At 41.0% G+C, this 26,018-nt stretch overlaps 2 protein-coding genes across 7 annotated transcripts; both read left to right on the plus strand.

Annotated features, from left to right (window-relative positions):
- The first annotated feature begins 67 nt into the window (after positions 1 to 67).
- On the plus strand, positions 68 to 11,195 carry chata (choline O-acetyltransferase a). 2 transcript variants are annotated; one of them, XM_004551687.4, is made up of 15 exons: positions 68 to 1,191; positions 1,434 to 1,532; positions 1,865 to 2,056; positions 2,317 to 2,435; positions 2,956 to 3,009; positions 3,111 to 3,291; positions 5,007 to 5,184; positions 5,275 to 5,444; positions 7,973 to 8,073; positions 8,181 to 8,309; positions 8,400 to 8,522; positions 8,605 to 8,746; positions 9,005 to 9,067; positions 9,147 to 9,284; positions 9,803 to 11,195. In XM_004551687.4, exons 2-15 carry the CDS (start codon positions 1,485 to 1,487, stop codon positions 10,232 to 10,234), a joined length of 2,070 nt encoding a protein of 689 aa, XP_004551744.2. In that variant the 5' UTR covers positions 68 to 1,191; positions 1,434 to 1,484; the 3' UTR covers positions 10,235 to 11,195. The 2 variants fall into 2 exon arrangements, with proteins under 2 accessions (XP_004551744.2, XP_004551745.2); XM_004551688.3 differs by having other exon boundaries at positions 68 to 251.
- A 2,381-nt stretch (positions 11,196 to 13,576) lies between these two features.
- LOC143421789 (uncharacterized) lies at positions 13,577 to 25,783 on the plus strand. Of its 5 annotated transcripts, none has more exons than XR_013101364.1 (6): positions 13,577 to 15,107; positions 18,844 to 18,923; positions 20,730 to 21,502; positions 21,983 to 22,113; positions 23,930 to 24,051; positions 24,194 to 25,783. XR_013101364.1 is itself a non-coding variant. In XM_076891651.1 (6 exons), the coding sequence occupies exons 1-3, from the start codon at positions 18,289 to 18,291 to the stop codon at positions 20,892 to 20,894; spliced, it is 507 nt and encodes a 168-aa protein (XP_076747766.1). In that variant the 5' UTR covers positions 18,278 to 18,288; the 3' UTR covers positions 20,895 to 21,502; positions 21,983 to 22,113; positions 23,930 to 24,051; positions 24,194 to 25,783. The 5 variants fall into 5 exon arrangements, 4 of the variants coding, with proteins under 4 accessions (XP_076747766.1, XP_076747767.1, XP_076747769.1 ...); XM_076891651.1 differs by lacking the exon at positions 13,577 to 15,107 and adding an exon at positions 18,278 to 18,550; XM_076891652.1 differs by lacking the exon at positions 13,577 to 15,107 and adding an exon at positions 18,278 to 18,550 and having other exon boundaries at positions 21,988 to 22,113.
- The last annotated feature ends 235 nt before the right edge of the window (positions 25,784 to 26,018 follow it).

The following is a 26,018-nucleotide window of genomic DNA, read 5'->3' on the forward strand; positions in this document are numbered from 1 at the left end:
TCCCGGCGAATAGCAGGACTTCTGGGAGGAGCCTGGCTGTCAGGAGGCTGAGGTACCCTCTTTTAGCATCTCTCCTGAGCCAGCCAGGGAGTTGTGCTCATGCCATGTAGGGGATTGAAAGATGCTTAAAATGAAGGATCGAAGCAGTGACATTTTAAAGAAATTCTGTTATAAACGGATTCAAGTAAAGATGGACCAACTAAAACTACCTTCTTGAGCTCCAGGAAGAGAGGGTGTTTTTTCCCTCGCTGGTGAGTAAAAAATTCAGTTGCACTCTATTTTTTGTTGTTCTTGTTAGTTTCGCCTTAGTACTGGGAACATGTTTTCATCAAATGTGCAGTTTTGTAAGGCAATTTTCTCAATGTTATAATCTTGAAGAAAGTGCGCATTTGTATATTTCTGGCAGACAGAAACAGTCTGATCTTGTATTTTTCATCAACTTTCTGCGTGCATCATAATATTTTTCATCTGCAGATGAAAACTGATGGTTCTTAAATTGTTCTTCAGATGTCTTCATGGTTCTTTAAAGAGCCATCATACGTCAAAGAACCTTTTTATTTTGTAGCTGGTTCTTCAGCTATTACAAATGGTTCTTTAAAGAAAAAAAGGTTCTTCATCCTTAGCTATCTAAGTTTGATGGTGTAAAATGGCATAAATATTTATTCACTATAATGAGGGTGTGAATTATACTGTGTGTTTTGTTTGTGTGCATGTGTGTGCGAAGGTGGAGGGCGGGTTACCTGGTGATTACCCTTTAAGAGCAGATGGTAGGAAACTGAATATTCAAATAAAGCTAGAAATACTTGCTTAAAAATATACTGGTGGCAGGGGTGGGGGCCAAAGCCTAATGAACACACTTATCAACACACTTACTTAGTTTTGGCAAAGCACACTGCTTGGGTAAATGATCTGAGTACTTGTTCATCACTGAGCAATTTATTAAAAATGTTTTTGAGCCGAATGACAGGGAGAGAGAGAGACGTTAGAACACGTTGTACTATGGCAACCTCCCGGGAGCGGATGGAGGGGGTCAGTCGTTGGGATGTGCATGCGCAGGCAGATCGCGCGAGCGGTGTGCCTTGAACTTTCTAAGGGAAAAACACTTTCTCACGACCGGTGACAGCGAAGCGGATAACAGTCTTGAGCACTTGCTGGTCTTTGAAGATCTGGATTCTGGGACTGTTGGAAAAGGTAAAACATTTCCACTTTCCACTGAAAGAAATGGTTCTTTAAAGAACCATTGTTTGAAAGGTTCTTTGTGGCACCAAAAAAGGTTCTTCTATGGCATCAGTCTAAAGAACCACTTTTGGTTCCAGTTGGCACCTTTATTTTTCTGAGTGTGAGTGTGTTGGTTTCCGATTGTCACTGTGACTGACATTTATATTAATAAGTGTCGACTTTAAATAATGACTGTAGATTTTGTTTGTGGACAGAGAGTTCCTCTTGTGACTCCACCTGCTTGATTGCCCGTCTACACCGCCAACATGCCAGTTTTCGACCGAGACGCCTCCGAAGATTCAGGGGGCCGAGATGTAATTACATCTTCCATCTGCCTTATAAGCACACCGTATATGTTTTTCTCAATTCTACAACAGATAAATTTACATTTTACGATTAAAGGTTGCAAAATCAAATAAGGTCTAACAACATTTCAGGACATAAAAGTGGCTTTCAAAGGATTACGCTGGAATTCATGGGCAATTTAATTGGAATTTAATTGGAATCTCATCGATTCCTTAAATATTTGCTTAATAGCATGCGCAATCCTTGCATGGGGAGACTTACGTCATGTTTAGTCAAGAATTTGGAAAAAGGAAAACTGGTGATGAGAAGTGAAAGCTTTTCATCCCGCCATGTTCTCCAGGCTCTGCCAAAGCTGCCGGTGCCCAACCTGAAAGACACACTGGACAGATACCTGAGGTGCATGAAGCACCTGCTCACAGAAGAACAGTTCAACAAGACGCAAAACATAGTGATGCAGTTTGGAGCCCCTGGAGGAGTGGGGGAGCTACTACAGAGCAAACTCACGGAGAGGAGCGAAAACGTGGCAAACTGGGTAAATAAAAAAGACGTTAATTAATAAATGAAATATATGTATTTAAGAAACAAAACTGTGTTTTGGATGCTTATACGTTTAAAAATGTTAAAGTTTTAAACCAAATCTTGAAGACATTACTGATGTCGATAAACCTTTTAGAAAGATTGTGAAGCATGATGCTGTTTTATCTGCTTTTAATGGTCCAGTCCCTTTTTTTTTTTTTTTTTTTTTTTACCTACAATCCTGTTTGGTTTTTGCTTTTTGTTTTTCCACCATAGGTTTATGACTACTGGCTGAATGATATGTACCTGAACAACAGACTTGCTCTACCTGTCAACTCAAGTCCTGCAATGGTCTTCCCACAGCAGAACTTCATGGCTCCTATTGACTCTTTAAGGTATGCACACCTGAGACGAGTGAACCACAAAAAAAATCTCATCATTTGATACAACGGGACAGACGAAGCCTCTGCAATCCACTAGTAGACAGAATCCTTTCTTCACTGGTGTAGAAACAGTCTCTGAAAGAAAAAAAATATCTAATTGCTCGTGTTACAAGTTGTAGGTGATTTTGGTTATTCCAGCACAAAGACTGACAAATAATAGTGAACTGTGAGAATTGCTTTTCTACCAGATTTCATTGATTATACAAATTTGAACACTTCCCTCTTGGCTGGACACTTTCAGAAAGGGTCATTGCTCAGAATGCCTCGAGGTCGGAAAACTGTGGTTTGGTTAACATGGTATTGATCTGTTACCGGTTCCTTAACCACATGATTTACATGAAGCATTTATGTTGTTAGGTGTAATGAAGCTACACAATTAATCAAGAAAAAAAAGTGTGGTGGCAAAAGAGTGACCAAGTACAATGTGTGTGTTTTGTGAAGCATTAAAACTGAGCAAAGATATTCTTTCTAGATTTGCTGCACACTTAATATCTGGAGCTTTGGAGTACAAGACTCACCTTGATGAGTGAGTTAACATTTAATTCAAATTGTCATAAAAGAATATTCTTCACTTTCAGTTCTTGTGTAGAGAAAAAGCCTGAAAATGTTGTGTATGTCTGCGTGTAGCCGTGACCTGCCTGTGGACTATGCCCGGGGCCAGCTGGCAGGAACGCGTCTGTGTATGGAGCAGTATTATCGTCTCTTCACCTCCTACCGTCTGCCAGGACCTGAGAGGGACACTCTCGTAGCACAGGAGAGTAGCGTGATGCCAGAACCTGAACATATCATCGTGGCGTGCAAAAACCAGGTCAGACTTGGAGAAAACAGTCCCAGGGCAAGAGCCATTTCTTAGTTCTCCACCATATTACATGGTCTTCATCCAACGAGAGATTGGTTAGCATGTAACACAGCACATTCCAGATTTCTCATAGATATGCATTACAATTTGATTGATAGATTGAATCTTTATTTTGAACATGTTGAAAAAGTACAACAACATAGAATTAAAAGAGACAAATGAACAAAGCAAAACAAAAGGAAAACGAGCAACCACAACTACAAATAACTTTCATGTTCAAAAAGGAGCAGGAAGAAGCATAAGCTTATTTAATCCCACCCCTTTTCCACTATCTAGTAATCAATAGACTACAGAAATACCTCCTTGCAATTACATTATATGTCATGTGTATTTTTTTATTATTATTCTTTAGATATATATATATATATATATATATATATATATATATATATATATATATATATATATATATATATATATATATACACATTTTCAATAACCCCAGTAACACCTCAAAGGATACACAACCTACAGATATATATATACACCCATACCAACATACCCGTGCACCCACACACACATGAAAATATTGGACAAGAACACCCTATCCAATCTTTACCTCTTCCCTGTACCCTGTAAAAACCATATCCTTAAACCGCTTTTTAAACTGTGCCATGCTCGGACATTGCTTCATATCTTTATTTAGTCTGTTCCACAGCTTCACTCCACACACAATTTTGTTCTTTATGTTGGAATGCTAATGAAAACAGAACAGATCACTTCACAATAGGGGTGACACAGTGGTGCAGTGGTTAGCATTGTCACCTCACAGTAAGACTGTTACTAGTTTGAACCTACTGTAGTAAGAAGAAATTCCTTTTGATGTAACTAGGTCGGGCTTTTCTGTGTGAAGTCTGCCTGTTCTCCTCATGTCTGTGCAGATTTCCTCCCACAGCCCACAAACAGATTTGTTAGGTTTGGTTGTTCTAAATTGGCTGTCTGTGATGGAAACTTGATGTTTACTTGAATTAAGATCATCACATCCAACTAGATTTAATAAAGAGTGTAAATAAACTAAGACTTTATTATCAGTTGAGCTAATTCAAACAGCAATTAGGAAAGAAAGAAAGAAAGAAAGAAAGAATGAAAGAAAAACGATTTTATAATAATAATGGATTGCATTTATATAGCGCTTTTCGGGGCCCTCAAAGCGCTTTACAATTCCACTATTCATTCACTGGTGGAGGCAAGATACAGTTGTAGCCACAGCTGCCCTGGGGCAGACTGACAGAAGCGAGGCTGCCATATCACGCCATCGACCCCTCTGGCCATCACCAGTAGGCGGTAGGTGAAGTGTCTTGCCCAAGGACACAACGACCGAGACTGTCGAACCGGCAACCTTCCGGTTACAAAACAAACACCCAACTCTTTGCGCCACATCGCCCTTATATCATGTGACCCACTATTTGTTACACTTGCACAGTTTTTCTGTGGCTTTAAACTGCTTCTGTGGGAGTCATACCATCTGTGCAGGTACTCCTTGTTCTTCTTGTTCTTTGTGGCTCTGGCTAAGTTTGGGGCTCAATGCTGCTAAAAGAATCACTTAGATGTTATTTCACAATGTCAGGAAATTCTGAAACAATGCATATGTCCACATGATTAGGAAAGTTAGTCAGTACCAAAGATTCCTAAAACTTTGTGGCTAATCTGAACCCTTTGTCCAGTTCTTTGTGCTGGATGTGATGATCAACTTCCGGCAACTGAATCAAAGAGATTTGCTGACTCAGCTGGAGAAGATTGTCAAGATGGCTGACAACGAAGAAGAGCAGCTCCCTCCTATAGGGCTTCTCACTTCAGATGGACGGACAGAGTGGGCTGAGTCTCGTAGTGTACTAATGAGAGGTACATTTCAAAAGGGATTTTATGTGGACTGCCAATAAAAACTCTCTTTTATATGAGGTGCCTCTCAGATGGACTTTTGTTTTCCTGTAGAGTCTACCAACAGGGACTCGCTGGACATGATTGAGCGTTGTCTGTGTCTCGTCTGTCTGGACGACGCAAGTGGACCTGAACTTAGTGACACCAAACGAGCCATGTTGATGCTGCATGGAGGTGGATTGACAAAGAATGGAGGCAACCGCTGGTATGATAAGCCAATGCAGGTAAGTGAACACATTTATCAACAAAAAAGGTTAAATTAATGTTTGTTTTATTAACTTTTTGTACATTCTGTGTGGAGACCAAAATTCTGAGTGATATTTGTTATTAAGGGAAAGAAAACTCTGAAGAAAACGTGGGAACTGTCTAAAATAACAAAACCCATGTAATGATACTGAAAGATAAGATACGATAAGATATCTGGGCCCTATTTCAGGAAGCCGGTTTAGTGCAAACTCTGAGTAAGTATACCCTGAGTTAACGAAAACTCTGGGTTTTCGGTTTCACAAAGCGAGTTTAGATTAATTCTGAGTGAGTCACTATGACGACACACTCCGTGAAGCTAACCTGCCCCCTAGCAGGTTTACTTCAACTAACCCTGACTTTCTCCGCCTCTTTGTCGGAAACCTGACTGTAGGAAGTGTCAGACATGGCGTGCTCCTTCCTTGAAGAGCCAGTAGATGTTGAAGCCCAAATTCTCCGCAGAGCTCTCCGCCGGGAGAGAGTGATTAGAGCGCGTTTGGACATTTTATCATTTCCTGATGATTTTCTGTGTGGACGTTACCGTTTTTCAGCACAATCTATAATTTATTTGAATAACATCCTCAGGCCTAATATTGCTCATGTGACACATCGCGGACATTCTCTCAGTTCTGTACATATTATTTGTATTGCACTTCGGTTTTTTGCAAACGGGAGCTTTCTGTATAATATTGGTGACGCTGAGCACGTTTCCAAGGCTACCGTCTGTCGGGCAGTCAGGAATGTTACAGTTGCACTGAAACGTCTCGTGTACTCGTTTGTGGTGTTCCCCGGTCATAGACCCACAAGATTTATCAAAGAGGGATGCCACAAAATTGCAGGTATCAGGATGAATGAAACTTAATTCATGATGTGGTGATACTTGAACTACTACTTAAATTTTACATTTATTCTCACGGTTCCCAGGCATGATTGGCTGTATAGATGGCACTCACATTCCAATCATTGCTCCTTCAGTAAATGAAGGAGACTATGTGAACAGGAAGTCTTTCCATAGCATTAATGTACAGGTACATAGTTCCCTGTAGCATTTCAAACTAACAAATTATTTCATTATAGTAATGGATGCTAATTGTGTTCTCTGCACTGTGAAGATCATATGTGATGCTGCCAACATTATCACAAATGTGGGAGCCAACTGCTCAGCCTCTGTGAGTGGTGGTGGTGGAGGACCCCCACCTGTTTTTCGGGCCTCCGCTTTTTTTCTGTTGGCTATAACGGGTCGCATATGAGCATACAGAGTAAGCAAATATGTACTTGTAATGTGCTCAGATAATTTCAATAAGTGCTTACAGAAAGAAAATTAATGTAGCCTCTAACTGCAATTGATTTACATCGGACAAACAGACCAAGCACTATGGCTCATAATACAATTACACCTTACCTGTTTGGACTATATTTTTATATTTCATTTTTACTTGCTGCCAGGAACGTTTGGGGCCTGTTGGGTTGCACCTGCGCTCACATCACATCACAAAATCAAATGTATAAAATAAAAAATGAAATATAATAAAATAACGTGTTAAATGGGTGGAAATCTCTAGATCAATGTTTAAATTAACACTCACGCATTGACTCTGTCGGCTATGTTTTGCCATGCATGCTCCCTTTCTTTTGCAGCTGAGGCTGTGTTACTTTTTTTCCACAAAATTTGCATGTTATCGGCATATGCTGCCATCAGAATTTCGGCCTCAAGCGCTGTAAGATACATTGACCGCGCCTTCTTTCCCTCCGTCTCCATGGTGACTCGCTTAATCTGTGCTCCACTAATCAGGGCTTTATGTATCCTCGTGCGCGCGTTTAACTTGGGGTTAAAGCAACTCCGCGTTGACTGAACTAATTGTTATCAGCCTTTCTGAAACCGAATATTCCGAGTTGGACAGTTCGGGGTTACTCAACCCTGAGTATCATTTTTCACTCAAGAGTTTTCTAAACCGGCTTCCTGAAATAGGGCCCTGATGTCCAAAGTGAACAATATTTTTGGAGATAATTTATTTGAATTTCAGGAGCAGGACCACACCTCTACGCACGCCCCTTTCAGTTCTCTGTCAGCCCAGCAACCACCACCAGTCCCCACTGAGGCCCCAAACCACGGCCTCAACTCATGATCAAAGCCATCTGCCATTATCTAATAGAAACACTGTCAAATCTTAATGAGGAAGTTTTTTTGCCTTCTTAATGAGGAAAATTAAATGAACAAATTCATGTTGATTTCTCAACGCATTAAAGGATATAACTAACCAGTTCCATGGCCAATTAAGGAAATGCAAACTAAAAGTGGACGTTCCACTGGATTTAAAGCCGTCATCTCACAAAATGGCAAAATAATTTAGTTTACTCAGGATTTTTTCACTTTAGGGGGTAATGTATGGATGTAAGAACATGTATTTGGAGCAAACAGTGCAGAGGTGCAGCAATCAAAAATTTATATTATTAAACATTTCAGTCCAACTCAAGAAAACAACCCCTGAAAACAACCTTTCTGTAACAGTTTATTGTAGGAGCTGATGGCTGCTGTGGAGTCGTGTGTGAACACTCTGCATTTGAAGGAATTGTCCTTGTGCAGTGCACAGAGTATCTCCTCAAATGCATGTGAGAAATGACACACATCTGATTTTGGAAGTGTGCAGTATATATGAGTTACATGTTTTAAAATAAGACTATTATAAATAATTGCTCCATTTATTTCTACTCATAAGGATTGGGAGTCCATCAAAGCTGGTCAGAGCTGCAAGTGTGAGCGAGCTGCCCGCGCCACGCAGACTCCGCTGGAAATGCACTCCTGAAATTCACAAGCTCATCACATCTGCTGCTGATAAACTCCAGAGGTGTGGTTTTCTTTAGTTCCTTGTCATTTGAAGAGATTAATTAATATGAGAAGCACATGATTTCAATAAAATGTATTCTTATTTTGTCAGAATGGTAAAGAATCTGGATATAAATGTCCACAAGTTCCATGATTACGGGAAAGGGTTTATCAAGAAGCAGAAGATGAGTCCAGATGCCTACATCCAGCTTGCTCTTCAGTTAGGCTTCTACAGGTAAAAAAAAAAAAAAAAAATAGTCATCTTACAGAACTGATTAAACTTACCTACATTTTGTTCTCCCTGTACATGACTGCAGGTGTCATGGCAGACCGGTGTCCACCTATGAGAGTGCTTCTCTACGTCGTTTTCAGCAAGGCAGAGTAGACAACATTCGCTCAGCAACACCTGAAGCCTTTGCCTTTGTCAAAGCAATGACTGAAAGGAAAAACAGCACAAGTGTAGGTTGTTTTTATGCAGAAACTAAAGTCATACTGTGACTCAAATAAAAGCTGCTACAGGTTTAAATTAATTTTGAGTGGCTTAATCAGTTTGAGGTTTTTTGTTGTTTTTTTTGGGCGGGGGGGGGGGGGTGTTCAGTAATGCTATTCTGTTTTCTATTGGATTTTGTCTTGATGTATTCAAGCATGAAAATCTACTTACTGTAAATTAATGACCTTAAAGACTAAGCACTGACTGTCAGTTGTTTACTTCTCCAGGACACAGAAATGATGGAACTGTTGAAAGGAGCAATAACTGCACAGACCAGTTATACACGTCTGGTAACTATTCTCTTCTTCCAGATTTCTATGACAGAGACTCACATTAAATAAATGCAGTAACATACTTTCTATTTTTCAGGCTATTACAGGGATGGCAATAGACAATCACCTACTAGGGCTGCGTGAAATTGCACATGAAATGAAGATGGGGAAGCTCGAAATGTTCAAAGACGAAGCTTATCTTATCAGTAATCAGTTCATTCTCTCTACAAGTCAGGTATGTGCATGTAATTTTGGAATAAAATGATTCATATTTTAAAATTCAGTTCAATTCAATTATATTTATACGGTGCCAATTCACAACAACAGCCACCTCAAGGCACTTCATACTGTAATATAAAAAAATATATATATACCATGACATGATCCTCTGTGAGCATGCACTTGGTGACAGTGGGAAGGAAAAACTCCCTTTCAACAGGAAGAAACTAAAAGAAAGTGGGACAGCCATCTACCCTGACCTTTGATCTGTATTAATACATCGTAACACTGCAGTTACTATAATGGTTATGCCCTTCTTGTTTATTCTTTATAAAATTTCTATATTGTAACACAAAAATGGTAACTGGTTGTTTGAACGAAAACTACAGTTTAGGGTTTCCTTGTAATGAATGAGGAAAAACATAATAACACAAATCAGTCTCACTACCTACCTAAACCTTTCCTAGAGCAGTATTTCATCACACCAGTAAAGCTTCTAGTAGTTTAGGACTGAAGCATTTATTCTTCCCTCAGGTTCCCACTACTGTTGAAATGTTCTGCTGCTATGGACCCGTGGTTCCAAACGGATACGGCGCGTGCTACAACCCTCAGTCAGACCATATTATCTTCTCCGTGTCCAGTTTCCATGAGAGCGAACAGACATGTTCAGCAGAATTTGTAAAGTGCTTGGTGCAGGGACTTCGGGACGTAAGGGATCTGTGCAATAAATGCAACGCTGACTGCGCTGCCACAGAGGAAAGAAAGGGCCAGACACAGAAGGCACACACACAGACCGAAACAAAGTGGGAGGAAAAATCCCCCCAGAGACCATCTGATTTGACTAAAAACAAGCAAACAGTCCCACAGGTTCTGGTGAAGACAACAGACCAGAGTAGCGTGGAGGCCCAAACTCAGACGCTACCACACGGAGAGGCACAGCCGCTGAGCAAAATTAGTAAATCATAGAAAACTGTCAGTGCCTGTGGTAATAGTGGTGATGTGATATTAAATGTGTTTTTCTGTGCTGCAATAATGTATTAGTAAGTCAATTTTAAAATATACACTGTACAAACTGTGATACAAAATGTCATGTAGATATTTATTGTTGTAGAAGATGCTTTTTCCAGGAATTGAAATGTGGCTACTACAGGATACATGTAGCTGAGAGTTTGTGCCAGACGAATGGGTAAACCTGACATGAATCAGCCAAAGAAAGAAGTTTATTTATTGCTGACCAACAGGTCTTAGAGTAAGGTTAGTGGGAAATATTGAAAAAAAGGGAAACGAGAGATGCAAACACTGGAGGTTCATTCGTATTATCACATCTCTGCATCATCTTTGCCGTCAGTCAGTTTGACAAAGCAAAAGCAGGCTGTGAGTTATGCCAAACGGCTGATTGTCTCACAGTGTCAACCTGCAAATTGCATGCTGCTATCTAATGATTTTCGGAAGACCAGAAAACAGCAATCTTCTCCTTGTGTTGTCTTCATAAATTCTTGTGTCTGTTGTACCAGTACCATGTGCCAATACATCTGCTCAAAAAACAAAGTATCCATTTATAAAATCCTCTTCATACTGTTCTGTACTCCTTATACTGGGACTCACACTGTGCTTGTGTACATAATAAATCCAATGTAGCCGTCCAAGATTTTATAAGGATACTTTATAGTTAGCTTAAAGAATGTTAAGTTGAACCAAATGTGTAAAGTTTTGAGCAGAATATTTCAATTAAAAATTAAGTTATTTATTTTTGTATCATATACAAATATATCTATATATATATAATGTTATAGAGAAGTAATCTGAAAAGTAAATATATAAAGGTTACTAACCAAAGGTGTTCACTGTATTGATGACTGTCAAAGTACTGTAATTAAAAGGCGCTGCTAATGAATAAAAGGAACAATTTAAAATGGTATCTTGCTATTAAGAGTTGAAGCATATTTCATGTTTAGTTATTTTTTTTAACCTCATATGTTTTATTATCACATGCACTACACTGCATGACAAGTTTCTCACATGAAAATGGCAATCATTTTGACCGTAAACAATGATCAACATACAGTCAGGTCCATAATTCACTGAACAAGATACATTTTTGCAGTTTTGCCTCAAACAATCAAGACGTGATTGAAGTGCAGAGTTTCAGCTTTAGTTCAAAGGGGTTTCATAAAGATTTGAAATAACTGTTTAGGAATTACACACATTTTCATACACAGTCACCCATTTCCAGAGACTTCAAATTAATTGGACAATGGTTTGTTTAGCTGATTCCAAGTGTTAAACGTGCATCGAGTAGCTTTACACTGGAATTCACAATTCAAGTTCCAACGGGGTGTCAATATAAGTGAAACAGTCCATCATCAGGCTGAAAAACAAGAAAAAACTATTGGAGATACTTGAAAAGCTTTAGGATTGACCAAATCAACAATCTGATATAGTCTTTAAAAAAAAGGAATGCACTGGCCAACAACACAAAAAGGCCTGAAATACCAGAAGCAATAACAGAATTGCATTTCATTGGTTAAAAAAACCCCCAACAACTTCACAACATCTAACAAAGTTAAGAACATTTTCAAGGAGGTAATCATTATCAAAGTCTGCAATAAAGAGATGGCTTCACAAACATAAATATAAAGGGTTTGCAGCTAGTGGCAAACCACTAATAGTTCAAATGATGACTTCAGATGATCTCCATCCAAGTGCTGAAACAGTCTTGATATTTTGTAATTTTGTCTAATCCCCTTTGAGACCTTGACAATGGGACTGTGCATAAAAGTATCTGTTATTCCAAAGTAGCTAATACAATATTTTTGTCTCTAATTTAAAAGCAAAAAGTCTGCAATTACATTACATATTGATTGTATTGATAGTGTGATGTAAATTTACTGTTGTGGTGTGCACAGGCAGAATTTGAAAAACTGTGTCTTTTTCCAATAAATATTGGACATAACTGTAACCATAAATGTCCGCTGTTAGACCCAAAACTCAATCCTCTGATTTCATCAATTCAATTCAATTCAATTCAATTTTATTTATATAGCGCCAAATCACAACATAAGTCGCCTCAAGGCGCTTCATAGATACAGAGAAAAACCCAACAATCATATGACCCCCTATGAGCAAGCACTTTGGCAACAGTGGGAAGGAAAAACTCCCTTTTAACAGGAAGAAACCTCCAGCAGAACCAGGCTCAGGGAGGGGCGGCCATCTGCTGCGACCGGTTGGGGTGAGAGAAGGAAGACAGGATAAAAGACATGCTGTGGAAGAGAGACAGAGATTAATAACAGATTTGATTCAATGCAGAGAGGTCTGTTAATACATAGTGAGCGAGAAAGGTGACTGGAAAGGAAAAACTCAATGCATCATGGGAATCCCCCGGCAGCCTATGTCTATTGCAGCATAACTAAGGGAGGGTTCAGGGTCACCTGGTCCAGCCCTAACTATATGCTTTAGCAAAAAGGAAAGTTTTAAGCCTAATCTTGAAAGTAGAGATAGTGTCTGTCTCCTGAATCCAAACTGGAAGCTGGTTCCACAGAAGAGGGGCCTGAAAACTGAAGGCTCTCCCTCCCATTCTACTTTTAAATACTCTAGGAACAACAAGTAGGCCTGCAGAGCGAGAGAGAAGTGCTCTAATAGGGTGATATGGTACTACAAGGTCATTAAGATAAGATGGGGCCTGATTATTTAAGACCTTGTATGTGACGAGCAGGATTTTGAATTCAATTCTGGATTTAACAGGAAGCCAATGAAGGGAAGCCAATACAGGAGAAATATGCTCTCTCTTTCTAGTCCCTGTCAGGACTCTTGCTGCAGCATTTTGGATTAGCTGAAGGCTTTTCAGTGAGTTTTTTGGACATCCTGATAATAATGAATTACAGTAGTCCAGCCTGGAAGTAATAAATGCATGAACTAGTTTTTCAGCGTCACTCTGAGACAGGATATTTCTAATTTTAGAGATGTTGCGCAAATGGAAGAACGCAGTCTTACATATTTGTTTAATATGTGCATTGAAGGACATGTCCTGGTCAAAAATGACTCCAAGGTTCCTCACAGCGTTACTGGAGGCCAAGGTAATGCCATCCAGAGTAAGAATCTGGTTAGATACCATATTTCTAGGCTTTTCAGGGCCGAGTACAATAACCTCAGTTTTATCTGAATTAAGAAGCAGAAAGTTAGCGGCCATCCAGGTCTTTATGTCTTTAAGACATTCCTGCAGTTTAACTAATTGGTGTGTGTTATCTGGCTTCATGGACAGATAGAGCTGGGTGTCATCTGCATAGCAGTGAAAATGTATGCTATGTCTTCTAATGATGCTGCCTAAGGGAAGCATGTATAATGTAAACAGAATTGGTCCTAGCACTGAACCCTGTGGAACTCCATAATTAACCTCAGTGTGTGAAGAGGACTCTCCATTTACATGAACAAATTGGAGTCTATTAGATAGATATTAGAGCTGGACGATATATCGAGTTTTTAAAAAATATCGATATATTTTTATACGAGATATAAGATGTGACAATATCCTTTATATCGATATAGTCTATGTTACGTTATAATTATACTTGTGGAGCCGCAAGTTTGCCTCTCTTTCGTCCACTTTCGTCTTTACGCAACGTTACTCGGCCTCCCCTCCTCCCCCATCGCTTCACCTGCAGGAAGCGACAAGATGGACACGGCAAATCTCCGTTAACGAGTTACTGCGCATCGCCCCGTGCGTGGGGCTGGACGGCGTCAACGTGTTAGCTAGCTAACCACGCTAACGAGCTAACCACGCTAACGCCATGCAGCCCAGAGGTGCTGCACGGACTAAAATCCTTTCATTTTCTCAAAAGTTGACAGCGCGCCTTATGTATGAATTCTGGTTGTGCTTGATGACTGCGAACCGATTTTATGTGGAACACGGCGCTCAGCAATCTGTCAAAAAATGTTTTAGTACGACTTTGGTAAGCTACGGAGCTGCACCGCTTGATGGATTGTCGGAGCATTACGGCTGAGCCTCGCGGAGTGATACGTACTGTGCTTCAACGTAATATTACCCTACTGTGTATAAGGACCATAAATGGCACCTGTTAAGAGACGTGGTTGCGAAGCGGATTTCAAACTCCAGGCTCTCAGTCACGCAGTACAAGTTGGGAACAGAGCAGCTGTGAAACTGTCTTTGTTATTGTGCTCAGCGTCTTTTAGTTTACATTTTGACTGCACAATTGTGAGCTTTTTGTTATGCACAAAAACAACATTGTTTTCTTTTATTTATGGAGCATTATTATTTAATAAATGCTCATAATTTATTTTTGAGTAAATTTTATGTACATCTGTTCTATGTTAATAAAAGTGCCTGTGTGACATCTGGGACACAGCTTTGACTAAGAACTCTCTTTTTGTTCTTACTTTATGGCTTTAAAAAAAATATATCGAGATATATATCTTATATCGCCATCCAGCTAAAAAATATCGAGATATGAATTTTGGGTCATATCGCCCAGCCCTAATAGATATGATACAAACCACTGCAGTGCAGTACCTGTAATACCTACAGCATGTTCTAATCGCTCTAATAGGATATTATGGTCAACAGTAGGGCTGCTCAATTAATCGAATTTTAATCACGATTACGATCTGGGCTTTCAACGATCATTAAAAATGACTGAGCCGATTATTAGCCCCTCCCTCATTTATCCGCGACACCTTAAAGGCCGGTCCGTGAAAATATTGTCGGGCATAAACCGGTCCGTGGCGCAAAAAAGGTTGGAGACCGCTGATTAAGAGGACCCGAGGGAAGCTCGGAAAGCTAAGCAGAAGTTATTTGGAGAGTGACTGCTGTTGGTTGAAAAGAGAGGTAAAAAAAAAAAAACTTCAGTGGTGTTGCACACTATTTTATATTATTTTTTAAAGTCATTGTTAACCCTTTAAATCCGGTCAGAGCAGCACGCTCCGTTTTGTGTAACTATTTTTAAATCCCTGTAGAATCTGAACCGCGTAAGCTAGCGCAATAATTTGTTTTGCATATGAAACCGGAGGAGTTGTACTTACATCTTATGCCATCAGCTTGTCCTCGGTCACGGTTTCCTTCCACATATAGCTTTGCAAAAATTGCATAAAAAGCGCTTGCAGGAACAAAAACATAATATTCCAGAAACACGCTTTGCCGATCCGATCAGCTGTTCATAACACTTCCCACAGTGAAACAGACGTCAGCGCGAACTGTCGCATGTCCGCCATTTCCTGGCCGAAACCGGAAGTGACGTCATTTTCGCGGAAATGTAGTTTTTTACTTGTAGACCTTAAAAACCTCTACTGGTCATGTTTGGCTTTTCTGAATAGTTTCTGGGATGCTTAGAACTCGAATTGCACTGCTGGAAATAGTTTATTTTGATGCACATGCTGTTTTCTTTGCAAATTTGCATCATAGGATTGTTTTTTTTTTTGTTTTTCCTGCAGTGTATATAAAAATTGGTGTATCTCCAAAATAAAACTATGGAGACACTCAAAATAAATTTCCTGTTGTTGTAAACTATTTTTTGCAACTTTTTTGTATTTAAAGTTTTGAGGGATAAACCTCTTAAATTTCTCCAAGTAGAAATATATGTAAAAAAACAAAACAAAAATGATTTTCAATTTTTTTGTAGTTTATTGCACTTTTTTGCAATTAATGTAGTTACTATGGACTTAATGCATACATATTATTAAAATATGGGCTATAACAGTTATTTAGCAACTTGAAATGCTCCCACAAATGGCACTACAACATGTAAAAAAATAATATAAGCTCTGGCAGACTTGGTTCTATAGTAGGTCTTAAAGGGTTAAATAAATATCGTCAAATAATCGTGATCTCAATTTCAGTGAAAATAATCGTGATTATCATTTTTGCCATAATCGAGCAGCCCTAGTCAACAGTATCGAATGCTGCGCTAAGGTCTAGCAGGACAAGCACAGAGATGAGTCCACTGTCAGAGGCCATAAGAAGATCATTTGTAACCTTCACTAAAGCTGTTTCTGTGCTGTGATGAGCTCTGAAACCTGACTGAAATTCTTCAAATAAACCATTCCTCTGCAGATGATCTGTTAGCTGTTTGACAACTATTCTTTCAAGGATTTTTGATATGAAAGGAAGGTTTGAGATTGGCCTATAATTAGCTAAGACTGCTAGGTCTAGAGATGGCTTTTTGAGTAAAGGTTTAACTACAGCTAGCTTGAAGGCCTGTGGTACATAGCCGATCATTAGAGATAGGTTGATCATATTTAAGATCGAAGAATTAATTAATGGCAGGATTTCTTTGAGCAGTTTTGTAGGAATGGGGTCTAAAAGACACGTTGATGGTTTGGAGGAAGTAATTATTGAAGTTAACTCAGAAAGATCAATTAGAGAAAAAGAGTCTAACATTGCCGGCAATAAGTCGGACTCGTTCCCGGTGGGTGATGGGCTCCGCCAGGGCTGCCCTTTGTCTCCGGTTCTGTTCATAATTTTTATGGACAGGATTTCTAGGCGCAGCCAAGTGGCGGAGGGCTTTCGCTTTGGTGGCCTCAGAATCTCATCTCTGATTTTTGCAGATGATGTGGTTCTGTTGGCTTCATCGGGTGAGGGCCTCCAGCTCGCACTGGAACGGTTCGCAGCCGAGTGTGAAGCAGCGGGAATGAGGATCAGCACCTCCAAATCTGAGGCCATGGTTCTCAGCCGGAAAAGGGTGGAGTGCCCACTCCGGGTCGGGGATGAGTTCCTGCCCCAAGTGGAGGAGTTCAAGTATCTCGGGGTCTTGTTCGCGAGTGATGGGAGAAGGGAGCCGGAGATCGACAGACGGATTGGGGTAATGCGGACGCTGCACCGGTCCGTCGTGGTGAAGAGGGAGCTGAGTGTAAAAGCGAAGCTCTCAATTTACCGGTCGATCTACGTCCCTACCCTCACCTATGGCCACGAGCTGTGGGTAGTGACCGAAAGAACGAGATCGCGGATACAAGCGGGAGAAATGAGCTTCCTCCGAAGGGTGGCTGGCCTCTCCCTTAGAGATAGGGTGAGAAGTTCGGCCATCCGGGAAGGGCTCAGAGTAGAGCAGCTGCTGCTCCACATCGAAAGGAGCCAGCTGAGGTGGTTCGGGCATCTGATAAGGATGCCCCCTGGGCGCCTCCTGGGTGAGGTTTTCCAGGCATGTCCCACCGGGAGGAGGCCCCGGGGCAGACCCAGGACACGCTGGAGAGATTATAGCTCTCGGCTGGCCTGGGAACGCCTTGGTATTCCCCCGGATAAGCTGGAGGAGGTGGCTGGGGAGAGGGAGGTCTGGGCCTCTTTGCTTAGGCTGCTGCCCCCGCGACCTGGCCCCGGATAAAGCGGATGAAGATGGATGGATGGAGTCTAACTTAACATCAATGGTACTAAGAGTAGCTGTAGATAATATTACATCTGTGGGATGATTACTGGTAATTTTTTCTCTAATGATAAAGATTTTATTTGTGAAGAAGTTCATGAAGTCATTACTAGTTAACGTTAAAGGGATTGTCACATTTGTATAGCAGATTTTTCTTTACAGCAAATTTTACAGCAATGTTCCTTTTGGAATCATAACCTCTTTTAGAAAGGTTCCACTTAGCTTCTTAACAAAATCATTTATTGAAATACATACTGACCTTAAGAGGCTCCTGCAGGCAACCAGTTGATTTGAGCCGAGTTTATGTAGTGATCAGTTGCTCCAGACCATTGTATGGTTGGGCCATCCTGGAGGAGCTACCTGTGCAACCTGATTGGGTTATAGGTAATATCTCTTGATATCAGCAGTGAGAAGGACAGCAGCAAAAAGCAAAACTAAAGAAAAATCAGCCCAGATCAATAACGGGATAATTTCTTTGAAAAGTATGTATGTCTTGGTGTAAACATTTGTAATAAACACTGATCAGCAGTGAGTCTGCGGTGGCGCAGAAACCGATGGTTATAGATTGCTTCTCTTTCTTTGATCTGCCCACATAGGCTAACCATGTCAGCAATTGATGCATATTGAATCAGTTACCCAGGTGACACACAACAAACAATGCCAGCAAATGCGCGGGTCACACTTTGCTACGGACCTTATAAATCCAGCGGAGTAATACAACACAGGACCTTCCGCCTCCAGGGTCTCCAGGGTCTGTCTCATATCCCAACACGTTCTCACTCCCAACTCGTCAAACGTGTGACGCATGGTCAGGCTCCCTCTGCTTCACTTATGGACGCGCAGGGTACCCTCCTCGCGTCGGGAATTGACGTGAAGGGTCCTCCGATTGAAGAGATTGCCGCGGAAGTGCCTGTTGTCGGTATATTTAGACATTTTCCAAATAACATTGTAGTGACGTATACAGAACACAATAAATTATATAATGTAAACAACTACCTGAAAAACAGGTAGAACAATACTTTTGTATCGTTTATTGCATTTATGGAGGGAGTGATGTATGCTGGGTAATGGCACAGCTAGCTACTGGGTGACTTTATTCACCCGCTTCGGCTGTTATCAGTCCATACAATGGGCGTTATTAGCACAAATCAGTCCCATAGATATGGGCCATCTCCTGCTGGATTTTTCAGAAGGTTGTTCTCATCCATCCAGATGGAGGATCACTAACAGGAGCGTGGGAAGACTCCAGAATCCACTCTGGCTGGAATCCGGTGGATATGCAGTGTGTACAGGTAAGACCATTTAAATGGACAGCATTTATAGAATGACTGTTAAAAGTCAGCGAGTGTCAGTAATGTTAACGTGGTTATCTTAGTAATACACAGAGTGCTAATATAACAGCTTTAAGATGCATTTGTAGATATTATTACGTGTTTTACCGTCTTTATGGTGCTAGCTTAAACGTTAGCTTATATTGGAGTAAAGCTGTTACTGTTTAAACGATGTTAGCACAGAAATATTAGCTCCTGTCATGACTGATGAAGTTACTAGTTAATAAAGTTTCCAGTAAAGTGTTTAATCGCAGCCACAGATTGACAGCAAATATCTCGATTAGCTTCAGTGCATCTATAATACATATGTGCAAGTTTCAGTGCTTCGTTTAAACTGTATGATACTTATACTGACCCAGGGTCAGTGTAAAATACAATCCTAGCTGTGTGAACAAAGCCACCGTAAATTTAATCCTGCATGACAAACCTCAGAATGCAGGTTATTATTACTCTTTCCTGCTGGCACACCTGTCACACCTGAGAGTCAGCTAGAAACTTACAGTGACGTGGACATCATGCAAAGACTGCCAGACTCTGTAATACTGCAAATGATCAGTGACTCAGGTTATCACTAAACTTTAAACGGCACCTCTGTGTCTCTGTGTGCTGAACATTTAGGATTGAGTCAGGCTGCATCAGCTGAAGCTGTTATTTGTATATATCAGTATTTTTTATTCAGGTGTGGGGAAAATACGTAAGACTGCAGTGAAGCGATGCACCAGATTAATCCCTGGCCAAAGGTATCATACTTAAATCAGACTACTGATCCAGCCACATCAGCCTTTTGTGAGGTCTGTTTAAAGTTGACTAAAAGTGAACTGCAGGTTCCAGAGAGGTGGATTGTGAGCACAGAAACACATGTTCATACATACAGCTGCAGCAAACTTACATTAATTTTAAATAGATTTGTTACTCTGATGTCTGTCTCTGTGTTAGTCCTCTGACAGACTGGTGACCTGTCCAGGTGTGCTCTACCTATGACTACTGGGACAGGCTCTAGCCTTTTTAATAGAAATTTTCTGTTATTCTCATTTAAAATATTTAAGTGCTTATGCATATGCTTAGTTGTGACACTGTTATAGACTGTTCAGTGAAAGTTTCTAAAACTAGATGAACGTACTTCAGCGTCAGCAGTTTGAGAAAACAACTCCCTTTACAGGTGCTGATAAGGCCAAGGGCACAAAACAGCATAACCACTGATCCGTTGAAGTGTGGTAGGGTCAGTTTGTAACTTCCTCCCTCTTCCTTGGAATGCATAAAGGAGGAGGAGCACCACTTCTGTGGAAGCGCTGACATGACTGAACTGTGATGTTTGATGTGTGTTGGCGCAGTAATAAATAGCTTGATCACAGCTCTTTCTGTGTTGCAGACTTTATTTAAAAAATTCCACGACACCTCCCACCCTCCCACTGTGAACCTGAATTGAATATTCAGAAGACATTTGTTTAAATAGTTCTACAAATCTGAGCTGTTGGTGTGTCCTTGGATTGTGTGGTAATAATATTAGAGCCTGCAATCTTTCTTACTGAATCTCTACTATGAGTCATGTTACCTGAGATTAATTCTATGTTTACCTGTCAGCCTGGACAAATGTGCTGTGTGAAGGAAATTAAATTAAATCAGATCTGAACTGCGTACATTTAAGGAACCTGTTCATATTTAATTGAAATATGAACTAGTGATTTTTTTGATTGCTGATTCCAAGAGAGTCTTTGTGGAAATCCTGTTTGGCTTTTTGTTATTTTAATTCTCTTCTCTGTTTTCCAGAACAGTTCTCCACAGTCACTGTCCACATGGGTCAGTGGGACCAAGAAGCACTCTGCTAATGTGTGGACTCTGACCAGCAACATCCAGCAAGACCCAGACAGCGTTTTCTATCTCCCAGCTGGAGTTTTTTGTTTGTCTGTGACTGGAGAGTCAGATTTTTGTTGAGCTTCACACTTGCAGAGTTAAGTCAGTTTGCAGAGATCCCTCCCACCCTGGCTTTTATGTCCTAGATTTCTTATCTGAAAGAGTAATATTTCAGTGACTGCTGCTTATACCACAGGTTAATACACGCTACTGATCCCTGATAGGAGAATCATCAATTTTGGCAACAAAGAAGCCTGGTGGATGTTTGTTTACAGTCTGATGATGGGACATCATGCTCTGCATCTTCAAAGTTTGCCTCCTCATTATTATTCATACCCAGTAATGTGAAGTATGCTTATATCTACTATAACTGAACCAACCTGGTGCTCTTCATTTATGGAGGCTGTTGAGTCTGAATGTTGGATGTTGTGTATCTCGTGTTCTCTGGGCTTTGTTGTCCTCATTCTTTTCGCAGGATCAGAAAACAAAACCAGGAGGCGCGTAAATGTTTCTTCTCCATGATGTTTCTTCAAATGTTTCTTCTGGATGATGATAAGACTGTGACACGGGATGCCACCTTTGGTCTTGTGATGAAGCAAAGCTCAGGAAGAAGGGGGATTAAATGGTACCCACATGTGTGCTGCTGAGAAGGATGTACAGGGGCACCTGCAGCCAAATCCAAGCTTCAGGTTAGTTGTAGTTGCAGAACGCTATAGACTGAGACATCTAAGGCATCAAATGTTTGATTAAACGGATGAAAAAGAGAAGTTTCTTCCCTATAATTATCACTTCTTAAAATCTGTAGCAACTTCAAGTCTGTCAGCGTGCTGAGCATGCTCAGAATGTGACAATATATTTTTGTTCAATATTTAATTTCTTTCAGTTGCAATTGTTAAATGAAAAAAAAAAATTCTTATAATTTAGCAAACTAATTTATCAAAAATATATATACATATATCTGTATTAGTTTTAATAAATTAATTTGACACCTGTATTGAAAATACCATATTGTATTCATACAGAATCAGTATGGTATCATTGTTTGTCTGCTCACTGATTGCTGAAACTAAGAGCTACTTTGATCTGTTTAGATCTAAAGTATCCAAAGTTGAGCTCTGATGTTTCTTCACCCCTGTGTGTGTGATATGTGATTTCCTACATGCTGGCAGAGCAGAGCGGCAGTTTGTGCTCACAGATGGTGACAGTGTGGAGAGACGGTGGTGTTTCCTCAGAAGAACCAGCAGAGTCACTTGCTGACTGATGTTCGTCTGCACTGCACAGAGGAAATCAACTGACCGAGGTTTGTCCAGTGACGTGTTATGAAATGTATATTTGTTTTATGCTTACAGATATGTTTTTCTTGACAGAGGCTCTGCAGAGGTTAGACAAAGCAGAGAAAACATGTGCTTTACATTTTACTGTGATTTATTGAGATATTTGTTGCCTGATGTTCAGCAGGAATGCAGAAATAGAATCAAAGGGAGATGTTTTTGATGTTTTTGTAATGATGTAAGTAAATCTTCAATATTATTTATTTGCTTATTATTACACTCAACAAAAATATAAACACAACACCTTTGTTACTGCTCCCATTCCCCATGGGATGGACGTAGAGACCTAAAATTCATTCCAGATACACAATATAACCATCCCTCCCAAACAGTGGTCACAAATCAGTCCAAATGTGTGGTAGTGGGCACATCTGCTATATTGAGATAATCCATCCCACCTCACAGGTGTGCCACATCAGGATGCTGATCTGACATCATGAGTAGTGCACAGGTGTACCTCAGACTGCCCACAACAAAAGGCCACCCTGGAATGTGCAGTTTTGTCTCACAGCAAAATGCCACAGATACCACAAGCAATGAGGGAGCGTGCAATTGGCATGCTGACAGCAGGAATGTCAACCAGATCTGTCGCCCGTGCATTGAATGTTCATTTCTCAACCATAAGCCGTCTCCACAGGCGTTTCAGAGAATATGGCAGCACGTCCAACCGGCCTCACAACCGCAGACCTCGTGTAACCACACCAGCCCAGGACCTCCACATCCAGCAGGTTCACCTCCAAGATCGTCTGAGACCAGCCACCCAGACAGCTGCTGGAACAATTGGTTTGCACAACCAAACAATTTCTGCACAAACTGTCAGAAACCGTCTCAGGGACGCTCAACTGCATGCCCGTCGTCCTCATCGGGGTCTTGACCTGACTCCAGCTCGTCGCCGTAACAGACTTGTGTGGGCAAATGCTCACATTCGATGGCGTCTGGCACGTTGGAGAGGTGTGCGCTTCACGGAGGAATCATGGTTCACATTGTTCAGGGCAGATGGCAGCTGAGAATGTCCCAGTTCTTGCATGGCCAGCATACTCACCGGACATGTCACCCATTGAGCATGTTCGGGATGTGCTTGACCGGCGTATACGACAGCGTGTACCAGTTCCCACGAATATCCAACAACCTCGCACAGCCATTGAAGTGGAGTGGACCAACATTCCACAATTGACAATCTGATAGACTCCATGCGACGATGTGTTGCACTGCATGAGGCAAATGGTGGTCACACCAGATACTGACCGGTTCTGGGTCCCCAGACCCCCAATAGCGCAAAAAACTGCACATTCCAGGGTGGCCTTTTGTTGTGGGCAGTCTGAGGTACACCTGTGCACTACTCATGATGTCAGATCAGCATCCTGATGTGGCACACCTGTGAGGTGGGATGGATTATCTCAATATAGCAGATGTGCCCACTACCACACATTTGGACTGATTTGTGACCACTGTTTGGGAGGGATGGTTATATTGTGTATCTGGAATGAATTTTAGGTCTCTACGTCCATCCCATGGGGAATGGGAGCAGTAACAAAGGTGTTGCGTTTATATTTTTGTTGAGTGTATTTATTGAGTGTTTCTGAGTGAGGGGGAGAGGAGTCATCATCCAGGTAAAGTGACGTAGATCAGTGGATACACTTGTCTCCCCTTTAAAGGAGACAATCCAAGTCATCCTTAAATGTTAGTGCTTTCAAATACACAAACATTTTTAAAGGACAAAAATGAACATCCAACTTTGACTGTAATACAAAATAAATCTTTGCATGTGTGTTTTCAAACTCTCAGATGGGCAGCATATCTGTCTTGGACTGTCTAACCTGCCGGAGCAGCACTGAATGACCACCACACATGAGCAAGTTCCTGCAACATTCAGCATCTGATCCTTCATCTGTGTGCTGCTGCTTTTGGTAAGTAGAGTTACCCAACTCCAGTAACTCTAAACACATGCCATCCATTTCTAACGGCCTGGTTACTTCCTGTCAGTTACTTTAGAAACCATGTGGTCACCTGACCTAACACTGTTTCTTCTTCTTCCCCTTAATGTTCAAGTGTTACATGTCAAACAGCTGGAGAGGAAACTACACCAGTGTACTGAGATGTTTCACCAACACGTGCCAGATGCTGTTCCTTCATGGTGACATCACCAGAGACAGCCCCACCCACCTCAGGACCTCGCCATTGATCATGATGATTATAATGATGACAGCGAGCGGAACTAAGACTGTAAAAATCCACGACCAGAATTTTTCTTTCTAATTATTAATGAATACTGAGAGCCTCTTTCTGTGTTTTGTCTGTTTTGGGGTTGTTTTGTTTTTACCTCATTTGTTACTAACAATGTTGGAAAGGCTGTCAGCTGTGTGGGGGGGCTCCCTTGTGGCGAGAGAGCACAGTTGCACTATTGAGCACATGTTCCAGTGATCAGAGTTGGAGCTAACACATAGCAAGAGTCGCCTGGCAGACTGACTCTGCGGGGGATGTCTACACACGGTGTGAGTTGTGTGCGTCGCTAAAGAACTGTGAGTAGACGTGGAGCCATGCCTGAAAAGGACAGTTTTAGTCTTTTATGCCAATTAGACATTTAGTGGATGTAGAAGGAGACTGAAAAGATTCGGCATGAGCCCCCGCATCCTCAGGACCTTCTATCACTGTGCCATTGAGAGCATCCTCACTGGATGCATCACCACCTGGTATGGCAACAGCACCGCCTACAACTGCAAAGCTCTCCAGCGAGTAGTGCGGTGCTCTGAACGGATAATTGGAGGTGAGCTTCCCTCCCTCCAAGACATCTACAGGAAGCGGTGCCTGAGGAAAGCGGGGAGGATCATCAAGGACTCCAGTCACCCCAGCCATAAACTGTTCAGACTGCTTCCATCAGGAAGGAGGTTCTGCAGCATCCGGTCCCGTACCAGCAGACTGAGAGACAGCTTTTTCCATCAGGCCATCAGACTGCTGAACACGTCATAGACACCTCAGCTTCACTACTGGAACTTCAACATTATGCACTCCACACTGTATATAAATGCCACTTGTTTTGCACATATTCAACTCTGTATATTTTATTATTATTATTATTATTATTATTTTATTTTATTTTTTTACTATTTAATTTGTAAAAATGTGTATACACACACACACACACACACACACACACACACACACACACACACACACACACGTAGGAAAATATTTAGTATACACATCCAGAAATGCATACACTATTATATATTGTACATATATTTATTAGTTTCAGGTTGGCCATTCTTGTATTTTGCTCATTTGTGTTGTTGTGTTTGCACATCTCTGTTGCTTGTGGGGCTCGCACACAAGAATTTCACTCGCATGTGCTGTGCCAGTGTGCCTGCACATGTGATGTGACAATAAAAAGTGATTTGATTTGATTTGATTTGAAGTGCAATGTGTATCGATCTGTTCGCTATGTGGCTAGTTCATGCTACTAATGCTACCTGTTATGCTACATACCTGCTAGCTGTAAGCTAAACGATTTGGTGTTTGTGATATATTGTTGTTGGGTGTATTGGCAATCAATGTCATGTACTGTAAGGGTTTGGGAGTAGTGTATGAAACTCGTGCATGTAGATGTTCATATAGGAATTCCCATTTGTAGTTCTGGTTAGATTCGAAGAATGCTAATGCATCATAATTCATGACTTAGATGTTTATTACATTCAGTATTCTGTATATGTTCTGTTCACAGACCACACACACCCACACCCCTCACGACACCCTACCGTCACTCATACACAGCACAGTATGCACCCGGGCTAGAAGAGCGAAAGCAGTACGTGCCATCGGCAGTGTCTGTACAGACCTCCCGCTCGTCTAGCCCAACAAGTCAGCCTGGATGGGAACA

This window comes from Maylandia zebra, linkage group LG13, assembly GCF_041146795.1.
Source record: "Maylandia zebra isolate NMK-2024a linkage group LG13, Mzebra_GT3a, whole genome shotgun sequence".
Lineage (NCBI taxonomy): Eukaryota > Metazoa > Chordata > Actinopteri > Cichliformes > Cichlidae > Maylandia > Maylandia zebra.

Bases quoted from the DNA above. Each gene is read 5' to 3' on its own strand.
- chata (XM_004551687.4), top strand. From the start codon at position 1,485: ATGCCAGTTTTCGACCGAGACGCCTCCGAAGATTCAGGGGGCCGAGAT. The intron at 5,445-7,972 runs GTAAGTGAACAC...TTTCTGTAACAG, and splicing joins GGTATGATAAGCCAATGCAG to TTTATTGTAGGAGCTGATGG. The intron at 8,747-9,004 runs GTAGGTTGTTTT...TTACTTCTCCAG, and splicing joins AAAGGAAAAACAGCACAAGT to GACACAGAAATGATGGAACT.
- LOC143421789 (XM_076891651.1), top strand. From the start codon at position 18,289: ATGCCAGCAAATGCGCGGGTCACACTTTGCTACGGACCTTATAAATCC. The intron at 18,551-18,843 runs GTATATTTAGAC...TCATCCATCCAG, and splicing joins CGCGGAAGTGCCTGTTGTCG to ATGGAGGATCACTAACAGGA. The intron at 18,924-20,729 runs GTAAGACCATTT...TCTGTTTTCCAG, and splicing joins TGGATATGCAGTGTGTACAG to AACAGTTCTCCACAGTCACT.